General features: G+C 33.4%; 2 protein-coding genes across 4 annotated transcripts in view; one reads left to right on the top strand and one right to left on the bottom strand.

Moving 5' to 3' along the window:
• The window catches only part of LOC108737373 (protein gone early-like), a 129355-nt gene that overhangs the window by 14285 nt on the left and 99884 nt on the right, over nt 1–15186 (top strand). For all 3 annotated transcript variants that reach the window (XM_025973752.1, XM_025973753.1, XM_025973754.1), the window contains exon 4: nt 14512–14647. In XM_025973752.1, the coding sequence (XP_025829537.1) occupies nt 14512–14647 (136 nt within the window). The remainder of the gene's footprint in view (nt 1–14511; nt 14648–15186) is intronic.
• Nucleotides 9726–12667, bottom strand: LOC108737375. The gene is made up of 3 exons (XM_018470195.1): nt 12488–12667; nt 11532–11700; nt 9726–10117 (listed from the first exon to the last, which is right to left on the bottom strand). The coding sequence occupies exons 1-3, from the start codon at nt 12582–12584 to the stop codon at nt 10072–10074; spliced, it is 312 nt and encodes a 103-aa protein (XP_018325697.1). The 5' UTR covers nt 12585–12667; the 3' UTR covers nt 9726–10071.

The following is a 15186-nucleotide window of genomic DNA, read 5'->3' as shown; positions in this document are numbered from 1 at the left end:
ATATCCCTCCCCTTCGATGTTAATTGTACATCAACTGAATGATATTAAAACATGTCTGTGTAATAACAATCATAAATAAATTTGATGTGGAAAATACGAGTTTGTGTTATTTGCGAATAGGTAATGCGACTTCGTTTCCGTAGTTTACTAAAAATTTGATACTTTATATTATATATTCATTAAATAAGTTCATGAGCTTTAGATAACAATTTAATAGATGTTTTTAAAGCTATTAGATAGGTTTGGTGTCCAAATGCGCATTATGGTGAAGAACTCCCTTTGATTTTCCTGTATACAAAAATTATGCCTAAACGTAATTATTTCATCATGGTAAAGTAGGGTAAATCCTCATCAAATGAGCTTTAAATTCTATAAGCCCAAAATCCTTTAAATGATTTAGCCTTTGAAGACCCAATTGCATTTGAAAATCAAGGTTTTGACAATGAAAGCTCTCATAAATTACGCTTTACAAGTCGATTTTATTTATTTTTACCCAATTTAAATAAATTGTGATAAACGTCTTGTATCTATTATAAAGTACCTAATCAATACGTCTGTAAGGAAAGGAAATATTTTTTGAAATCCCTGAAAGAATTATATTCCAAGACACCATATGCTGTAATCTTTCCATCTGAGGAACGCATTGTATCATCATTAAAAAGTCTTTAGTGCGAAAACTGGTTAGAGACGCAATTTCACTTCTATCTTGAGGCAATCTTGGCATTTGTCGAAAACTACAGCAACCTTTTCTAACCAAACTGCGGACAGTAATCCAATATCTGCCCCGCTTAACTCCTTTTTCTGCTTATAATGTCTCTGACTAGTCCCTTATGCTTGAAAAGGGTTTTACTAATCTATCTCGCATATTTCTACGTATTTGGATTTTATTTCATCAGAGTTACGAAAATTTCGTCGACAGAGGACTATGGAAGTTACTAAAAAATAGGCGAGTTAGGTTGATAGGAGACGTGAAGGTCCAGTCAGAGACATATTAGAATCAGAAACAGGAGTTAAAAGGTGTAGAGGTAGACCTAGATTAGATTACTGTTCGCAAATAGTTAAGGATGTGGGATGTTCTAGTTTTAATAAATGCGAAGAGAAGCTCAGTCTTAAAATTGACGACCATATAATGATCTAATTAAAAAATAATGAAAGAGTAGGTACACAAAATTAGGTAATTTGTTAAACGAACGATTTAAACGTGATAATTATCCACTCTTACATACTATATTTTAATTTAGAATCTGTTGTGACTACCCTTAACGTTATCAATTTAAAAAATTCTGTATTAATTAGTTGTTTGTTGAAAGGTTTCACATTTGAAGAAACCAGTAATGTTTAACAACAATTTTATTTTAAATTTAAATGAAATTTTAATTTCACTCCGAATTAACAGGTTTGTTTTAAAGGAAAAAAAGGTTTCTTAAGTCCGTTTCAGCGAATTTAGCAATGTGAACCGTATTTTGAAAATGTTGATTTAATTTTCTGTTCTGTACGTGTTTACTTTGATAGATAATATTTTTACGAAAATAAAAATTTCCATTTTCATCATCAGGGCAGCTTGGAGTATGAAGTTTTCAAAAGCTTTCATTTCAGCTAAAACTCATTTTAATTGAATTGAAGAACCTGTACGTTTTAGCAAGTCAACCCCTCATGTTTGAAATACTATACGGGTCCCTTATACGCTTATACTACTATAGCGAGCTTTGTAATTAGAGCACTGAAATTAATACAAGTTAAACAACAATGTCATCCCCTAATGTTTCTTGTTCATCTCCGTGGAAGAGGTGTTCTTGTATAATATTTAATCGAAAACATAAATGTTTATTATTTTTAAGCAAAATATGATCCCTTAAATGAGTTTTATTCCAAACAGGTTAATAAATGGCTTATGTTGTCATCATATTGCTGTATCGCAGTTGATTATCCCTACGTATATTATAGATTAGTTTAGCACATAGAACAGTGTTGAATGTGTGGAAATTAGGAAATTTTGGATTATTCGGTGCAGATATATAGTAGATAATATATTATACCAAGCGGCAATTTTTTTCTCTGATTTTCTAAGATTACATAGACTAATGCTGAAATAGTAATAGTCCACAGATAATCTTTCATTTCTCTTCATTTCATTCCTATCTGTCTCTTCCCAACTTCCATCTATCATTCTTGTCAAGCAAGTTCTTTCACATCACAAAATCGCAAAACAAATCACAGGGGAATTTAGTGTCTTTTTAGTGATAATTTAGTGTGCTAAATAAAATTTTAGTGTTCTATTTCTTATATGAAATTTACTGAAGGCTGACGTAGTACATCCGTGACAAAATGTCTTAGTAAACGAATTTGTTTCTAAAAAAAAAAGTACGCTATAGTTGTATGCTTTTTAAATGCTTATGGAAAAATTATTACTAATATGCATAATTATATCGGATATGTTGCAAAATTATGGAGTCTTTCCTTGAACATCCATCTGTCAAATCTACACAGAAAATGCTTAAAATAAATCAATAATTTAAAAAATATGCTATAGTATTAAAATTTCTTGTCATTGTAAATAAAATTATGATAAGTAATCACTGTAATTTTCTGGTTGTCACCAAATTGTTTTTCAATGTATAGTATAGAGGTCTAAAATGGATAGAATATTTTTTTTTGGTATAGGAATGGGACGAAAATTACAGGACATTAATGATATTTTTGTTTGTAATGGCAATCTTCTCATGAGATTTTGTAATGTGGGTGTGCCAGCTTCACAGTCATCCACCTATCTGTTTCCACAGTTCCTTAAGGAAGGCTGAAAAAGGGAGTCTTCCGCACTTTCTACTAGTAGTCTAGTAAACTAGAGCCTTATTACAGCACTGCAGTCTTAAATATAACAGAGGAAGTTAAAATTTACAAAAAAAAACAATATCAGGATTATTGGATGCAGTCCGAGAGATAGAACGGTAGAACTATTTTGATAGACATCCATTCCATTTTTAAAATATGTTTTCAAAAATATGAGAGCATTTTATTGCCCATCTGAGGAACGGTTTCTCATTTCTGATATAACGTTTCAACTTTTTTTGCTTTTTACAAGACTTCTCATAGTTTTCGAGTTTTGTTTTTATTCTCGTATTTTTGAGATTTCTCGGGTTCTCCACCCTTCTCTTCTTCGTCTCGAGTAAGCTTAAATTCTGTGGACTTCTTGCTTCAACGTACAGAAACCGTATCGCCCATCACCCATCAGCATTACTAGCTGGCGGGAATTGAACACTTAGAAGTGTCTTTTTAGCTTGCTTACGAATTCACGCAAATAGTGGAGAGCGTTTTGTAAATTTTGTAGAAAAACTAAACTGTAGTCTGACATTTGTATTTCTGGAAAAATTGAAGTCAAAAGTACTCTTGGGCGTTACCCAGTTTTTATTATTCTCTTTGATATGTGTGATTAATTTGTTTATGCCGAAAAAATTCGAAAAGAAAAGAGGTTTTGTTAATTTCTACCATATTCATAAAGATTTTTTTGGACTAATCTAAGCGACATCCTAATTAATGTACACATGAAACGAATGCAAATTTTTTGATGATATTCTGGTTTTTTCCTCGTTTGTCTACCATAAACTCGCTTCAACAGTAATTTGATTATCAGACTGTGAAGGCTCATTTTAAAAAGGTCCAACTATTTTTATCCGATTGGAGCTTTTGAAAGCGAAATCTCGTGCGTTTGTGTAGGAAGAGATATTACTCCCTTTCAATGAAATCTAATTTATTCTCTTCACAATTTGACAAATTGGAAATCGACGTAGGTACCCCAAACTTTTAATAATAACCCATGACTGTGATTGCGCTAACTAATGTTTTATTCAGAATTGGTTCGAGAGTCGAATTCCACCGAATTCTCTATAAATTTACCGACGTTTCCTTTTCCTTAGAATTGTTCGTTTCTCCGAACACGCAAACTGGCGTCATTACGATTTGACTTTGAGCTCTTGTCTTACTCCTCAACTGATTGAAATTTATGGCGTTTGATGGCAATCCGTGCGTGTAATTAGTTTTTAATAATTTATAGGTACGCCTACCTTTAATAGGGTATTTCCGTCAATTTAGGGTGGCAATTATAATAATAATTGGAACGTCATCCCTTCTGGGTGTTTTGGATTAAGGAGCGATTAATTTAATTTTATCTGATGGCACCGTAACCTGATAAACGCCAATAGTAAATAAACGACATGAAAAGCAATTTAATACTCTAATGAATTTCTTGAAATATGTATCACTTTTATTAAAACATTTATCATTTTAACATTGCAATTTAAATTTTCCGATCTTTCTTCCTAAAAGACTGTAAATAATATATTGTTCATTCTCTTTCTTTTCTCGAAAACAAAACAAAATTATCCTACCAATTCAGCATCCACAAAAATCAAAATTTTAACACCCAATATAAAAATAAGCAAGCTTTTATTATAACAAAAAGGATAATTCTTAAAATCGACATAAAAACACAAATTGCTCTTTTCTTTTTACTCCAAAAAACAAACTTAAGCATAGTTTTAATCCTCTCTATTCACCAAAACTTTTGTTTTACTAAGTATCTCTTTTAAAACGATCATCCTATCTCCACCGTCACTTATTAATTTCTCTAGATCTATCCTAGCAATGAGCAAAGCAATACTTAGGCTGTCCCAGTATTGGTATTGGTCTTACTTATTCGGTCTTGGTCTTGCTCAAATACTTCTAGTTTTATTCTTGGTCTTGATGATATAGTCTCACTCTTGGCCTTGGTCTTGCATTTTCGTCCAGTTTTACTCATCTCTAATTCATCCAAATTTTGACTTTCATCACATTCTCCCAAATCATGCATCAATGCTCGCTCCATCACCCCTTTCACATATTCTACACACCCTTTCTTCATTCTTGATCCAATACTTACATCTTCTACTTTCATTTCCTTATCTTCCCCTTTTCACCTTCAAATACCCAGTACATAGTCCCTCCGCCAATGCTTCCATGGAAGAGCCTTTATATATTTCACGTATTTCTCACCATCTCTCCGACACCCCCACACTTATCCTGCCCCATCCATACAGATTTTCCTGATTAAGCATAAATTGCCTTTGTCATATCAATTTTTTGGTCCCGATATTTAATATTCTCCTTCTCCTTACTTCCATTATTACATCACCTTCCTTTAAATTTTATAAATTCCATGGCCATCGCCATCCCTTTTCTGCTTTCCTCTAGCGTGTTCGTATATACCATACATTTTATTTCCCTTCTAACAATATAATCCTGCACACCTCTGTATAAATTCAAAACCCACTTTATATATTTATGAAAAACACTTACTGTCAGTTACTTTTTTCAACCCTCATATTTCTACGCCATAAAAAGCCAAATTTGTATTTATCGCATCGGTGGTGGTGGGTAGAAGTAGACCTAAATTTGATTACTGTTCGCAAATAGGGGTACAGGATGCCCTAGTTTTCGAGAAATTCTGTGATTGGAGCAGATAGGAGGAAGTGCACTCGCATGGCCAATCAATTTTTAGGCTAAATATCTTCATGATGATAATGATGATGAAGAAGAATCATTTTAGTTATTCTTGCTATTTTATTATTTCATTGAACTTCTCGACCCGAAGGATCCAGCCATAGTGATATGTCATTTGCTGTGATAGCCTAGGGCCTAGACAATCCTATCATATATAAATATAGGCATCAAATACATATAAGTAGTTTCCATTTCTTTACCACTTTGAATTTTTAATTATGGAAATAGCCAAGGTTATAATTGTAATAGTTAATGACTATAAAAACGTAACTATTCGCCGAAACGTTTTTCTTTGTTAAAATTATGTTTTTATTTTATTACAGATTTAAGTAGGTAGAGATTATTCGATAATTTTTAATCATATTCAATTGTGTTTGGTTGTAACTGCATATTCTTTTCATCTTATTTTACATTATCGTGCATATTACAATTTGAATCACCTTTTGGAGTTTATAATACAATAGCAAAATATTCAAGTTTATCCGACTCTCATCGTTAAAATCACATTAGGGCCGTATTTTCCACTTATAACATTTAATTCATTTAAGAACTGAGTTCATTGTATGATATTTACCTGAAATGTAGCTGTTTGTTGCCGAGTTTCGCATACTACTTTCCAATTCTATCTCTTTCTATCTTAAATTGTTCTTCTCTGTCTTGATTATTTAAATACACATTCGAAATTTTTTAAATAAAATTAATTATATTACATCAGTAAGGACGGTTCTCTTGATCAAATACATTTCAAATTTAAATTTAGTTTTTAAGTTGGAATAGTTAGTTGTACATATTTTTAATTGTGAATAGTAAGTCCCGATCCTCGAAATAGTAAAAAAAGGTGTACAATTTATTAAATAAAAATCATCAACTGGCTGTATAATATTAAGTTGGCGTACAGAAGAAGCTAGGATAAGTTATACACCGACTGTCCTGCTTCAACAATAACAAAATAATTTGTTTCGATTGATGAGGATAGTAAATACTACAAATGGCGCAGTAAACGCCCTCTGTAGCACGATGCTACATTTTAGGATTACGTATGCTCCAACAAGGTCCACTTGTGTGGATATCTACTTGCTGAAAACGAATCCTGGCTGCGACGCGCTGATGAGATCCAAGAAGATCGAAATCATGATCCGCGTCTGGCAGTTTCGACAGAATACAGGCCACTTTGAATTATTTTATTCGATTAAGCTAACGTGCCTATCACGTTGAGGTTGGCTACGCCGGGATTCTTTTTCAGCAAGTAGATATCCACACAAGTAGATCTTGTTGGAACATACGTAATCCTAAAATGTAGCATCGTGCTGTAGATGGCGTTTACCGCGCCATTTGTAGTATTTTCTAAAACGCACTGTTAAGACAGCGGGTAAAAGTTCGTCTGTGTTCTGCCTGCGACGCGCTGATGAGATCCAAAAAGATCGCGATCCGCGTCTGGCAGTTTCGACAGAATACAGACCACTTCGAATTATTTTATTCGATGAGGATAGTATCTATGAATGATACATTATGAGAGAAAATTCTTTTGTAATCGTTAGTCCATACATGTCTGCTTTTTAAGTATCATTAATGTTCTAATTGAACAGGAAACCAGGTTTAATTCAGGTTCGTACAGTTAGTTATTCGTCCCGGGGCCAGTAAACTCTAGTTCCGCTAATAGTAATGATTACCGATGTTTGAAATACAACACCTTGGATGACACTTTGTTTTTCTACGTTTCGGTAAATATTTAAAGACAAACGCGCGACCAAATGGAAAGATTCACACTTTATATTGTATATGCATGTACACATATACAAACGTATTTTCCTTCTGTTATTCTTTCTTGCCTTTTTGTTAGAACTGGTGCCATCAGTATCGGATAAACATCTGCCGAGACTCTTTATTACGCAAATGAAAATGAGAAATAGCCGGCCGTAATGTACACAAGTGAGGACTTGTACTCCTTGCAGTTTCAGCGTTTTTGTTTGCGATTTATCAAAAACGTGTGTGCGGACGTAGAAAGAGGCCTCTTTGTACTAAATTTGTATGAATGAACTTGTTATTTGAATTTTGTATTTAAATTCTCTGTTTGGAATCCGTTATGAACTCTGGCATTTGCCTACAGAAATAACAATCGAATAAAAGTGAAACGTAGAAAAGTAGATCTCAGGTGTGTGAGAGGGAAAACGAAGTTTCGACACGCTGATTATTAAATTAACAAATGCTTTATTTGAACAAAAGAAGCACGATTTTAAGGTTTTCAAGAAATACAAGCCTATTTCAAAATCTTGAGAAGCATTTTATGTTGATTTTATTTAAATATCGAGTTGTTCGGAAAGTCATTTCGTTTTTTCCCGACAGAGGATTTAATTGTATTCTTTTGCACCCAACTTCACATTTAAGCCGTATAATTTTTATATGCTTTGAGAGCTCATATAGCAAGGCTTGTGTGTGAAAAATTCCAATTAATTCTACGCAGTAGTTTTTGGTTGGTGCCCTTTTAAATATGGAGAGCGATAAGCAGCATTTTCGACATATCTTACTGTTTTACTACAGAAAGGGTAAAAATGCTGTTCAAGCCAGAAAGAAATTGACTGATGTGTATGGAGAAGGTGTGTTGACAGTACGCCAGTGCCAGAACTGGTTCGCTAAATTTCGATCCGGCAATTTTGATGTCGAAGATGCACCACGTTCGGGAAGGCCGGTTGAAGCTGATAAAGACGCGATAAAGGCATTAGTTGATGTGAACCGGCGAATAACAACACGTGAGATCGGATTGAGGTTAAATTTATCAAATTCAACAGTTTATGACCACTTGAAAGGCCTGGGATTATCCTCGAAGCTCGATGTATGGGTTCCCCATGTTCTCACAGAGAGAAATCTGTGTCGCCGCATTGACGTCTGCGATTCGCTTCTCAAACGTCACGAAAATGATCCGTTTTTGAAGCGCATCATCACTGGGGACGAAAAATGGGTTGTATACAACAACGTCAAACGCAAGAGGTCATGGAGCAAAAAAGATGAACCGGCTCAAACCATTTCCAAAGCCGATATTCACCAAAAAAAGGTGATGCTGTCTGTTTGGTGGGATTTTAAAGGAATCGTTTTTTTTGAGCTTTTACCGGATAACACAACGATTAATTCGGAAGTCTACTGTCATCAGCTGGACAAACTGAATGATGCACTTCAACAGAAAAGGTCAGAACTAATCAACAGGAAAGGTGTAGTGTTTCACCAAGACAACGCGAGACCTCACACAAGTTTGGTCACTCGCCAAAAGCTTTTACAGCTTGAATGGGATACAATGCTACACCCACCATATTCTCCAGACCTGGCACCATCGGATTATTATTTGTTCCGGTCACTCCAAAACTTTTTAGACGGTAAAACCTTCACCTCAAATGAGGAGGTCAAAAACCTCCTCGATCAGTTTTTTGCCAGCAAAGACCAAAAATTTTATGAGCGTGGAATTATGTTACTACCAGAAAGATGGCAAAAGGTGTTGGACCAGAACGGTCAATATATAATTTAATAAAGTATTTGTTTATTATACGAAAACTGTCTTATCATTTCCACAAAAAAAAACCAAATGACTTTCCGAACAACCCTATAGAAGAAATTGTTCATGTACATATTTCAAAGACTTGAAATTTTGATTTGTACGAAACGTATGGTGTAAATTTTCCTCGTACTTGCTTATTAACGTAGAATCCTCAATTTGCATAGGTAACCTCACTTAAATATATTTGAAAGCCTTGGGCCTATCTGACATACATACATAAATCACATATCGCGCTGTGTATTGTGGCTTCTGGTTATTTTACATTACATTTTAAAAGAGTGTATATATAATTGGTGTAAAAACCAGAATGTCAAAACAGTACTTACCAGAATGCAACATAAAAGTAATGGTAACATAGGATAATTTTTTTAATTAAAAGTTTCCTCTTATTGCATTTTGGTTATAAATAATATCGTTCACATAAAACCTTTTATTACCGTGTACAGATTATTATTTATTTACCATTAGGAATATATTTTTATTTCCTTGTGAAAAAAGTATAAAAATTTGAGATGTTCACCATTTTCTTCAAACTTATTTTTAGTTTAAAGTATTTATATGCTACATATACATTCTAAAGTTGTTAATAACAAATTACAGTAGCAAAATAACATTTTATTACTTTTCTAAAAATAAGAAATGTAGAGTTTATAAATTACAAACAGTTTTAACAATAATTGTTAATTAAATGTGGGTAAAAATACAAAGTACGAACTTTTTATTACGTCACATTTTTAGTACCTATGCATTTACGATCATTTGGCTAGCTAAGCTGGAGAAATAGATCATTTTGATTTATTTGCTGTAACTGATGTGAAATAATTGTATTTCCTTTTAACTACCTGTTAAATGTGTGGGTGGGAAAATTACCAGAAAAACTGTAATTTATTAGTGGTGCTATAAACAAAGGAATTTTGTTGGCTAATGTATAACGTATTATTGTAAAAATAATGAAAAATTACTTTGTTGTTTCATGTAATTTGTCGACGTAAAGGCTAGTATAATGGACTGTCTTTGAGGGTTCTGCACTGATTCACTAATCTGAAACAAAAGATAAATTGGAAGGCCTTTTCACAATTACGTCATAATCAATGTTAGCATATGAAATTCCGGGCACTGAAAGAAATTTTCTTCGTACAGTGTTTAGGGAACGTACCGATACTACATGACATTCCCCGGGAGGTATTTTTTTTAAAATATCACCCTTAGTCGCAGGGGCGGGGGCGCTTAGGTTTTTGTCACGTAATCAATATCCTCTAGGGCTTTTTCTAGTTATATTTAAAACATTCTGTTTGCAAAAATTTATTTAAAACTATGTTTTTGAATTACTACTTGAAAACTAGAAGAGAATGGGGTCTTGGCATATACCACGGGTGATCACCGAAGGAGGGGGGGTAAAAATGGTAAAACAATGGATACGCTCCCTTATCAATAATGTACAATTCAAAACAAGTCAACTTCTGAAAATAATAATAAATATATTAAATAATTTTTAATGTTGTAGGCATTATATATTCCTTATTGCGATGAAATTTGGAATTAATACCGTCGTTTAACAGAGAACAGAACTTGAAATTAAAATACTTTCTCGTAAAAACCGTTTTTGTAGAAAATAGACACTGATGGAATAAATAAACTAAAAGAAACTCGTCCTAATTACCACTACTTAGTGTAGTGATTAGAGCGGGTCTCTTTTTTAATTTCAACTGAAGCCGGACGAATGAACTAATTACCGCTGCTTTTACTCTGGCATGTCGCAGGGAATTTCATCTACTGTTACAAAATGTAGAAGAAAGTTTCGTTGTTTGTTTTAAAAATGCTGCACTTATGAAGCATATATCCCGGAAAAATCGTGAAAATCGTAGGTATTAAAAATGGTTAATAGAAATAATTTACTACGTCAATAAATTTCAGTTTACGATTATTCAATAGACATTGCTTTCTTGTGACTATTTTCTCATATGTTTAAAAGCAATATGCACATTAATAATAAATAATGGTTTCAATTGTACCACCAGTGGTATTGCAGTATTCCGTTACTCCAGTGTAACGTAAACGAAACCTTATTCATGCGCTGATTGTTGTTAATGTGGGAATTGTTTCTATGTCCGCTTCTGTAAGTACACGACGATTATTTTATACTTTTTATTATTCTCTAAATACATTTTTTCAGTTATTTAATCAGGACAATTTGTTTTTATTTTGCCAAATTCCTTAGTTTATGTTGGCCACAATCCGGGGGATTATCGGGGTATGTAATGTAATCGAGAAATAAGTTTTAGGACTGACAACCCTTTGATGATGACGTCAGTTTTATTTCATATTCGGTTTGGGAAGCTTGAATTAACCCTTCTAGGTATTCGTTTTCTCCGTCTTTTGAAAAATATCTTTTGTATCAATTTAAACCTAACCTAACCTAACCCAACTTGTTGAAAGTGTAAGTTCTTTAACTCACCTTAGCGAAACGAGACATGGGTCTACTGGAATCCATTTAGTTTCTAGACACATATGTGGAGTGGTTGTTGCAGAACACATTGTTGGTTTATAAATTTCTGATACTGCTGGATAAGTACTTAATGGATCCTCGAAAGTCTTTTTCCATTTTAATACTGCATTGTCGGGTACTACAAAATGAAAAAGCTTGTAAAAACAATTGTTTTTCGCTGAGTTCGTATTTGAACTCAGATCTGCCACTAACATATCACGATTTAGAAATATCTTATCCACAGAATTCAGGTGATGATGATTTAGCTTGTTTGGTTTTAAGATTAAGGTACATCACCAAAATTTTAATGTGATGCGGCTATTGGAGCCAGATTTGAATTTATGTTTGAAAAATATGTCGAATGTAATTAACCTCATCTCGTTTCTTTTATTTTAAACTTTTCATTATAATGTTCCTTTTCTTGCTTTGGAGAATTGAAAAAGATGGTGTAAATAATTTTTGTTATACGAACAACTCAAATTTGGCGTCTGAAGAATGAGTTGAAATTTGGAGACACTTCTAAGAATGTTATCTATCCGAGATTTCCTGGATTTCTATTAATGTTAGTCTGGATGGCGTTCAAGGAGCGTCCTGGCGGTTTTTACTATTATACCTTCCAGGTTTTAAAATTACTTGTGCTATCTGCCCGCTGCATCGGGTCATAGGCCTAGGTCAGGGTGCTGCTTATTCAAATAAAATTATTAAAAAATTTATAATTAAGGAATCATATGATCCATCACGTAACCGTTTGAAATATAATTGTCTGTCGGAGTCGCTCTTATATTAGTTTCAGAATAAATTCACGGCTTTTTAAGCTTCTTGCCTTATCCCGATTTGTTGATTTTACAGATGGCAACCCTGGTCTTATCGTCAGTTCCCTGATTCACACATTGACTACTATAATTATATATTGAACAATTACTTACCACACTTTATTTTCTGTATTAGATGAATAGATCCAGGCACCCAAGCTCTAATATTCTCAGCTATTTTGTCAAACTCTTCACATCGACACGTATCCATAATTAATAAAAAATAAATTGGCAAGTTTAAAATGCGGTGACATTTACTTTTAGTTAAGGTAAAAGTGTGGCATGAACTGACTTGATTGAAAGGATTCACAAGTGGAGCAAGATTCAATAGCTTTATATTATGTTCAAATTCAAAATTGTAATTGGCACTTACTAGAAATATTTATTAGGATTAAAAATCAACCGTCTATCGAATGATAAATAAAAAGGAGTTAATACTATATGAAACACTTTGAAATTCAATAGTGGTTAATATTAAATATTGGTGTGTAAATTCAAGGGTACCGGGTTCGATTCCCGGCGAGGGAAAAACAAAAATTAGAAATGAATTTTCACGGAATATTTAAAATATAAAATAATAACATAATTAACGGCAGATATTTGTCTTTGTTCATAAAAATTTAAAAAACGGTATTTTAGCTTTCATTCTGAAAACTTTAAATTGAGTTTCTAGTGTTACGCTTAGATGCACTTTCCCATCTAAGTACGTGGTAGGTATATTACTGTTCATAAAATCTGACGATGCGATGCACGCTATAATGCGATATCTAGGTAAATGCAACGCATAGTATTTCAAATAAAAGTCCTAATGCAATTTGCCAGCCGCAAAGTACTTTTACTGTCTTCGAGCACAAAATGTCAAGATGCTTACAAGCCAAATAAATAAATGTAATGTAGGAACGTTTACATAACAACGTGCTTACTTTCAAGTACCGTTAGTGCATTGCGGTTATTCTGCATTATTCTTAAATGCAGTGAATCTAAGAAGAAAGTTCTACAAATTACATTTTTTACAAGAAACAGTGAAAAATTGAAGTACCTAATTACTAAGAATTAAAATAAATAGTTGCCATTTCTTCCTCAACAATTGCATAAAGTACGAAATCAAACTACGTATTGGTGAAGGTTTTTATTTATATGAGACTAACCACCTACGTTTCGCCTCAATTGTGAGGCATCTTCAGGGTTGTTGGTCTCATATAAATAAAGTCCTTTGCCCCATATGTAGCTTGATTTCTTATTTCATAAAATAAATAGTACATGCATCACTGTTGTTGTTTTTAATGATGGATTTCCATAAAGTAATGACATTTTTGGCGTGTAGATTTACACATTTATTTGTGTAGAATCGATTTACAATACACTTTTATAAATTATACATTACCTGCAAGCGTTACTACTGCATAAGGAAACGAATAAGGCGGATGTAAAACCTGTAAGTTATTTTCTCCCTACACAATTGCTGGAAAATTAATTACAGCTATTAAATACTGCACCTAATTCCACGTTTAAGTGCCTACTTGTGTAGTCACATTGCACCCGACGTAATTTGAGGATTTTCGGGTGGTATATAATAAAGCTACGATTAAAAGTGGAAAAGATTGATGTTTTAACTGAAAAATATTAAATTTATATCAACATATGCTTGAATTATTTATAATCGAGTCCTATATATTTAAAATTGAAAGAAAAGATCGGTCCACATTAATCGAAATACATTCCATCGAAACCTGCTTAGGGACATCTTCTGTATTCATTTCTACAATAATCGCAGAAGCCCCATCTTGAAGAACAGAATGATTTTTATTCTTTGTTTGTGAGAAGATAGATATTTTCGTTTTTAGGGATTGTTTTTTCTATTCACAAAATCTGTACAGAGTTTTGAATCTCTTTTTTTAATTCATGTTTAGTTTGAATAAAAAAGCATCTATTAGGTATCCAGAGAGGAAACGCGTGTATTTATTCATTAAAATGATACGCTTCGTTTGTATATAACATGTACCTATATAGGTATTATTTACAAAAAGAGAATACCTCGTCCTTGACGTAACATCATATACTTAATAAACTTTTTATTAACAATGCAAATTTCATTATAAGAATGGGTTTTGTTCTACAGTGAATGCATTTTTTTTCAGATAAGAGAATCTTTAAATTCGTCAGTGTATCCGTGCGATGACCTCTGGTCATGGGCTTGTGGGCGATGGTTAGAAAAAAATCCTTTACCAGCCGACCGAAGCATTTGGAATCAGGAGGCAGAACTTGCCCTACAAGGTAATTACATATGATTTCCGTGATATACATATAAAGAGGTTACATAATCAATTCCCAAGCTTAGTCAGACAAGTATATGCATATAGATTCTTCATTCTTTCTGGATCTTTTTATCGTTTTTTAACCTTTTTAGTGTCCCGGTTCACTAATTATAAGTAAAAATCGGTTGTCTGTAAAGTCGGTTTACTGACGATAGTTGAACGTGACAACGTCATAAGAAAATACTGATGGAATGGTTTCATTTTTCAAAAGAAAATTTTAATTTTATTTGTTTGATAGATATTTTGTATGGATATAGAGAAGGAGGTAAATGGAAATGTATTATTGTATAGCAGCTGTCCACGCGGACGCATCGCTCACTCAAGTAGGAGAGAGACAGATGTCGAACGCTGCCGAACGCGGAGGCCGATTGTGCCTCTTTGTCGCTCGTTCCGCGCTCTCGCTTGCACTTCAAGCCTTAAATGGAACGCCTCAGAGCGAGGTAACGCCGCATGAGTCATGTTTTTTCGTGCGTGCAGCCGGCTCCATCGAATTATAAG

The sequence above is a fragment of the Agrilus planipennis genome, unplaced genomic scaffold (assembly GCF_000699045.2).
Source record: "Agrilus planipennis isolate EAB-ADULT unplaced genomic scaffold, Apla_2.0 scaffold159, whole genome shotgun sequence".
NCBI lineage: Eukaryota > Metazoa > Arthropoda > Insecta > Coleoptera > Buprestidae > Agrilus > Agrilus planipennis.
Note: the sequence above shows the minus strand (reverse complement) of the source record. Positions and strands in the feature narration are given on the sequence as shown.

Bases quoted from the DNA above. Each gene is read 5' to 3' on its own strand.
- LOC108737375 (XM_018470195.1), bottom strand. From the start codon at position 12,584: ATGGATACGTGTCGATGTGAAGAGTTTGACAAAATAGCTGAGAATATT. The intron at 11,701-12,487 runs GTAAGTAATTGT...TTCATTTTGTAG, and splicing joins AATACAGAAAATAAAGTGTG to TACCCGACAATGCAGTATTA. The intron at 10,118-11,531 runs GTGAGTTAAAGA...CTTTTGTTTCAG, and splicing joins CCATGTCTCGTTTCGCTAAG to ATTAGTGAATCAGTGCAGAA.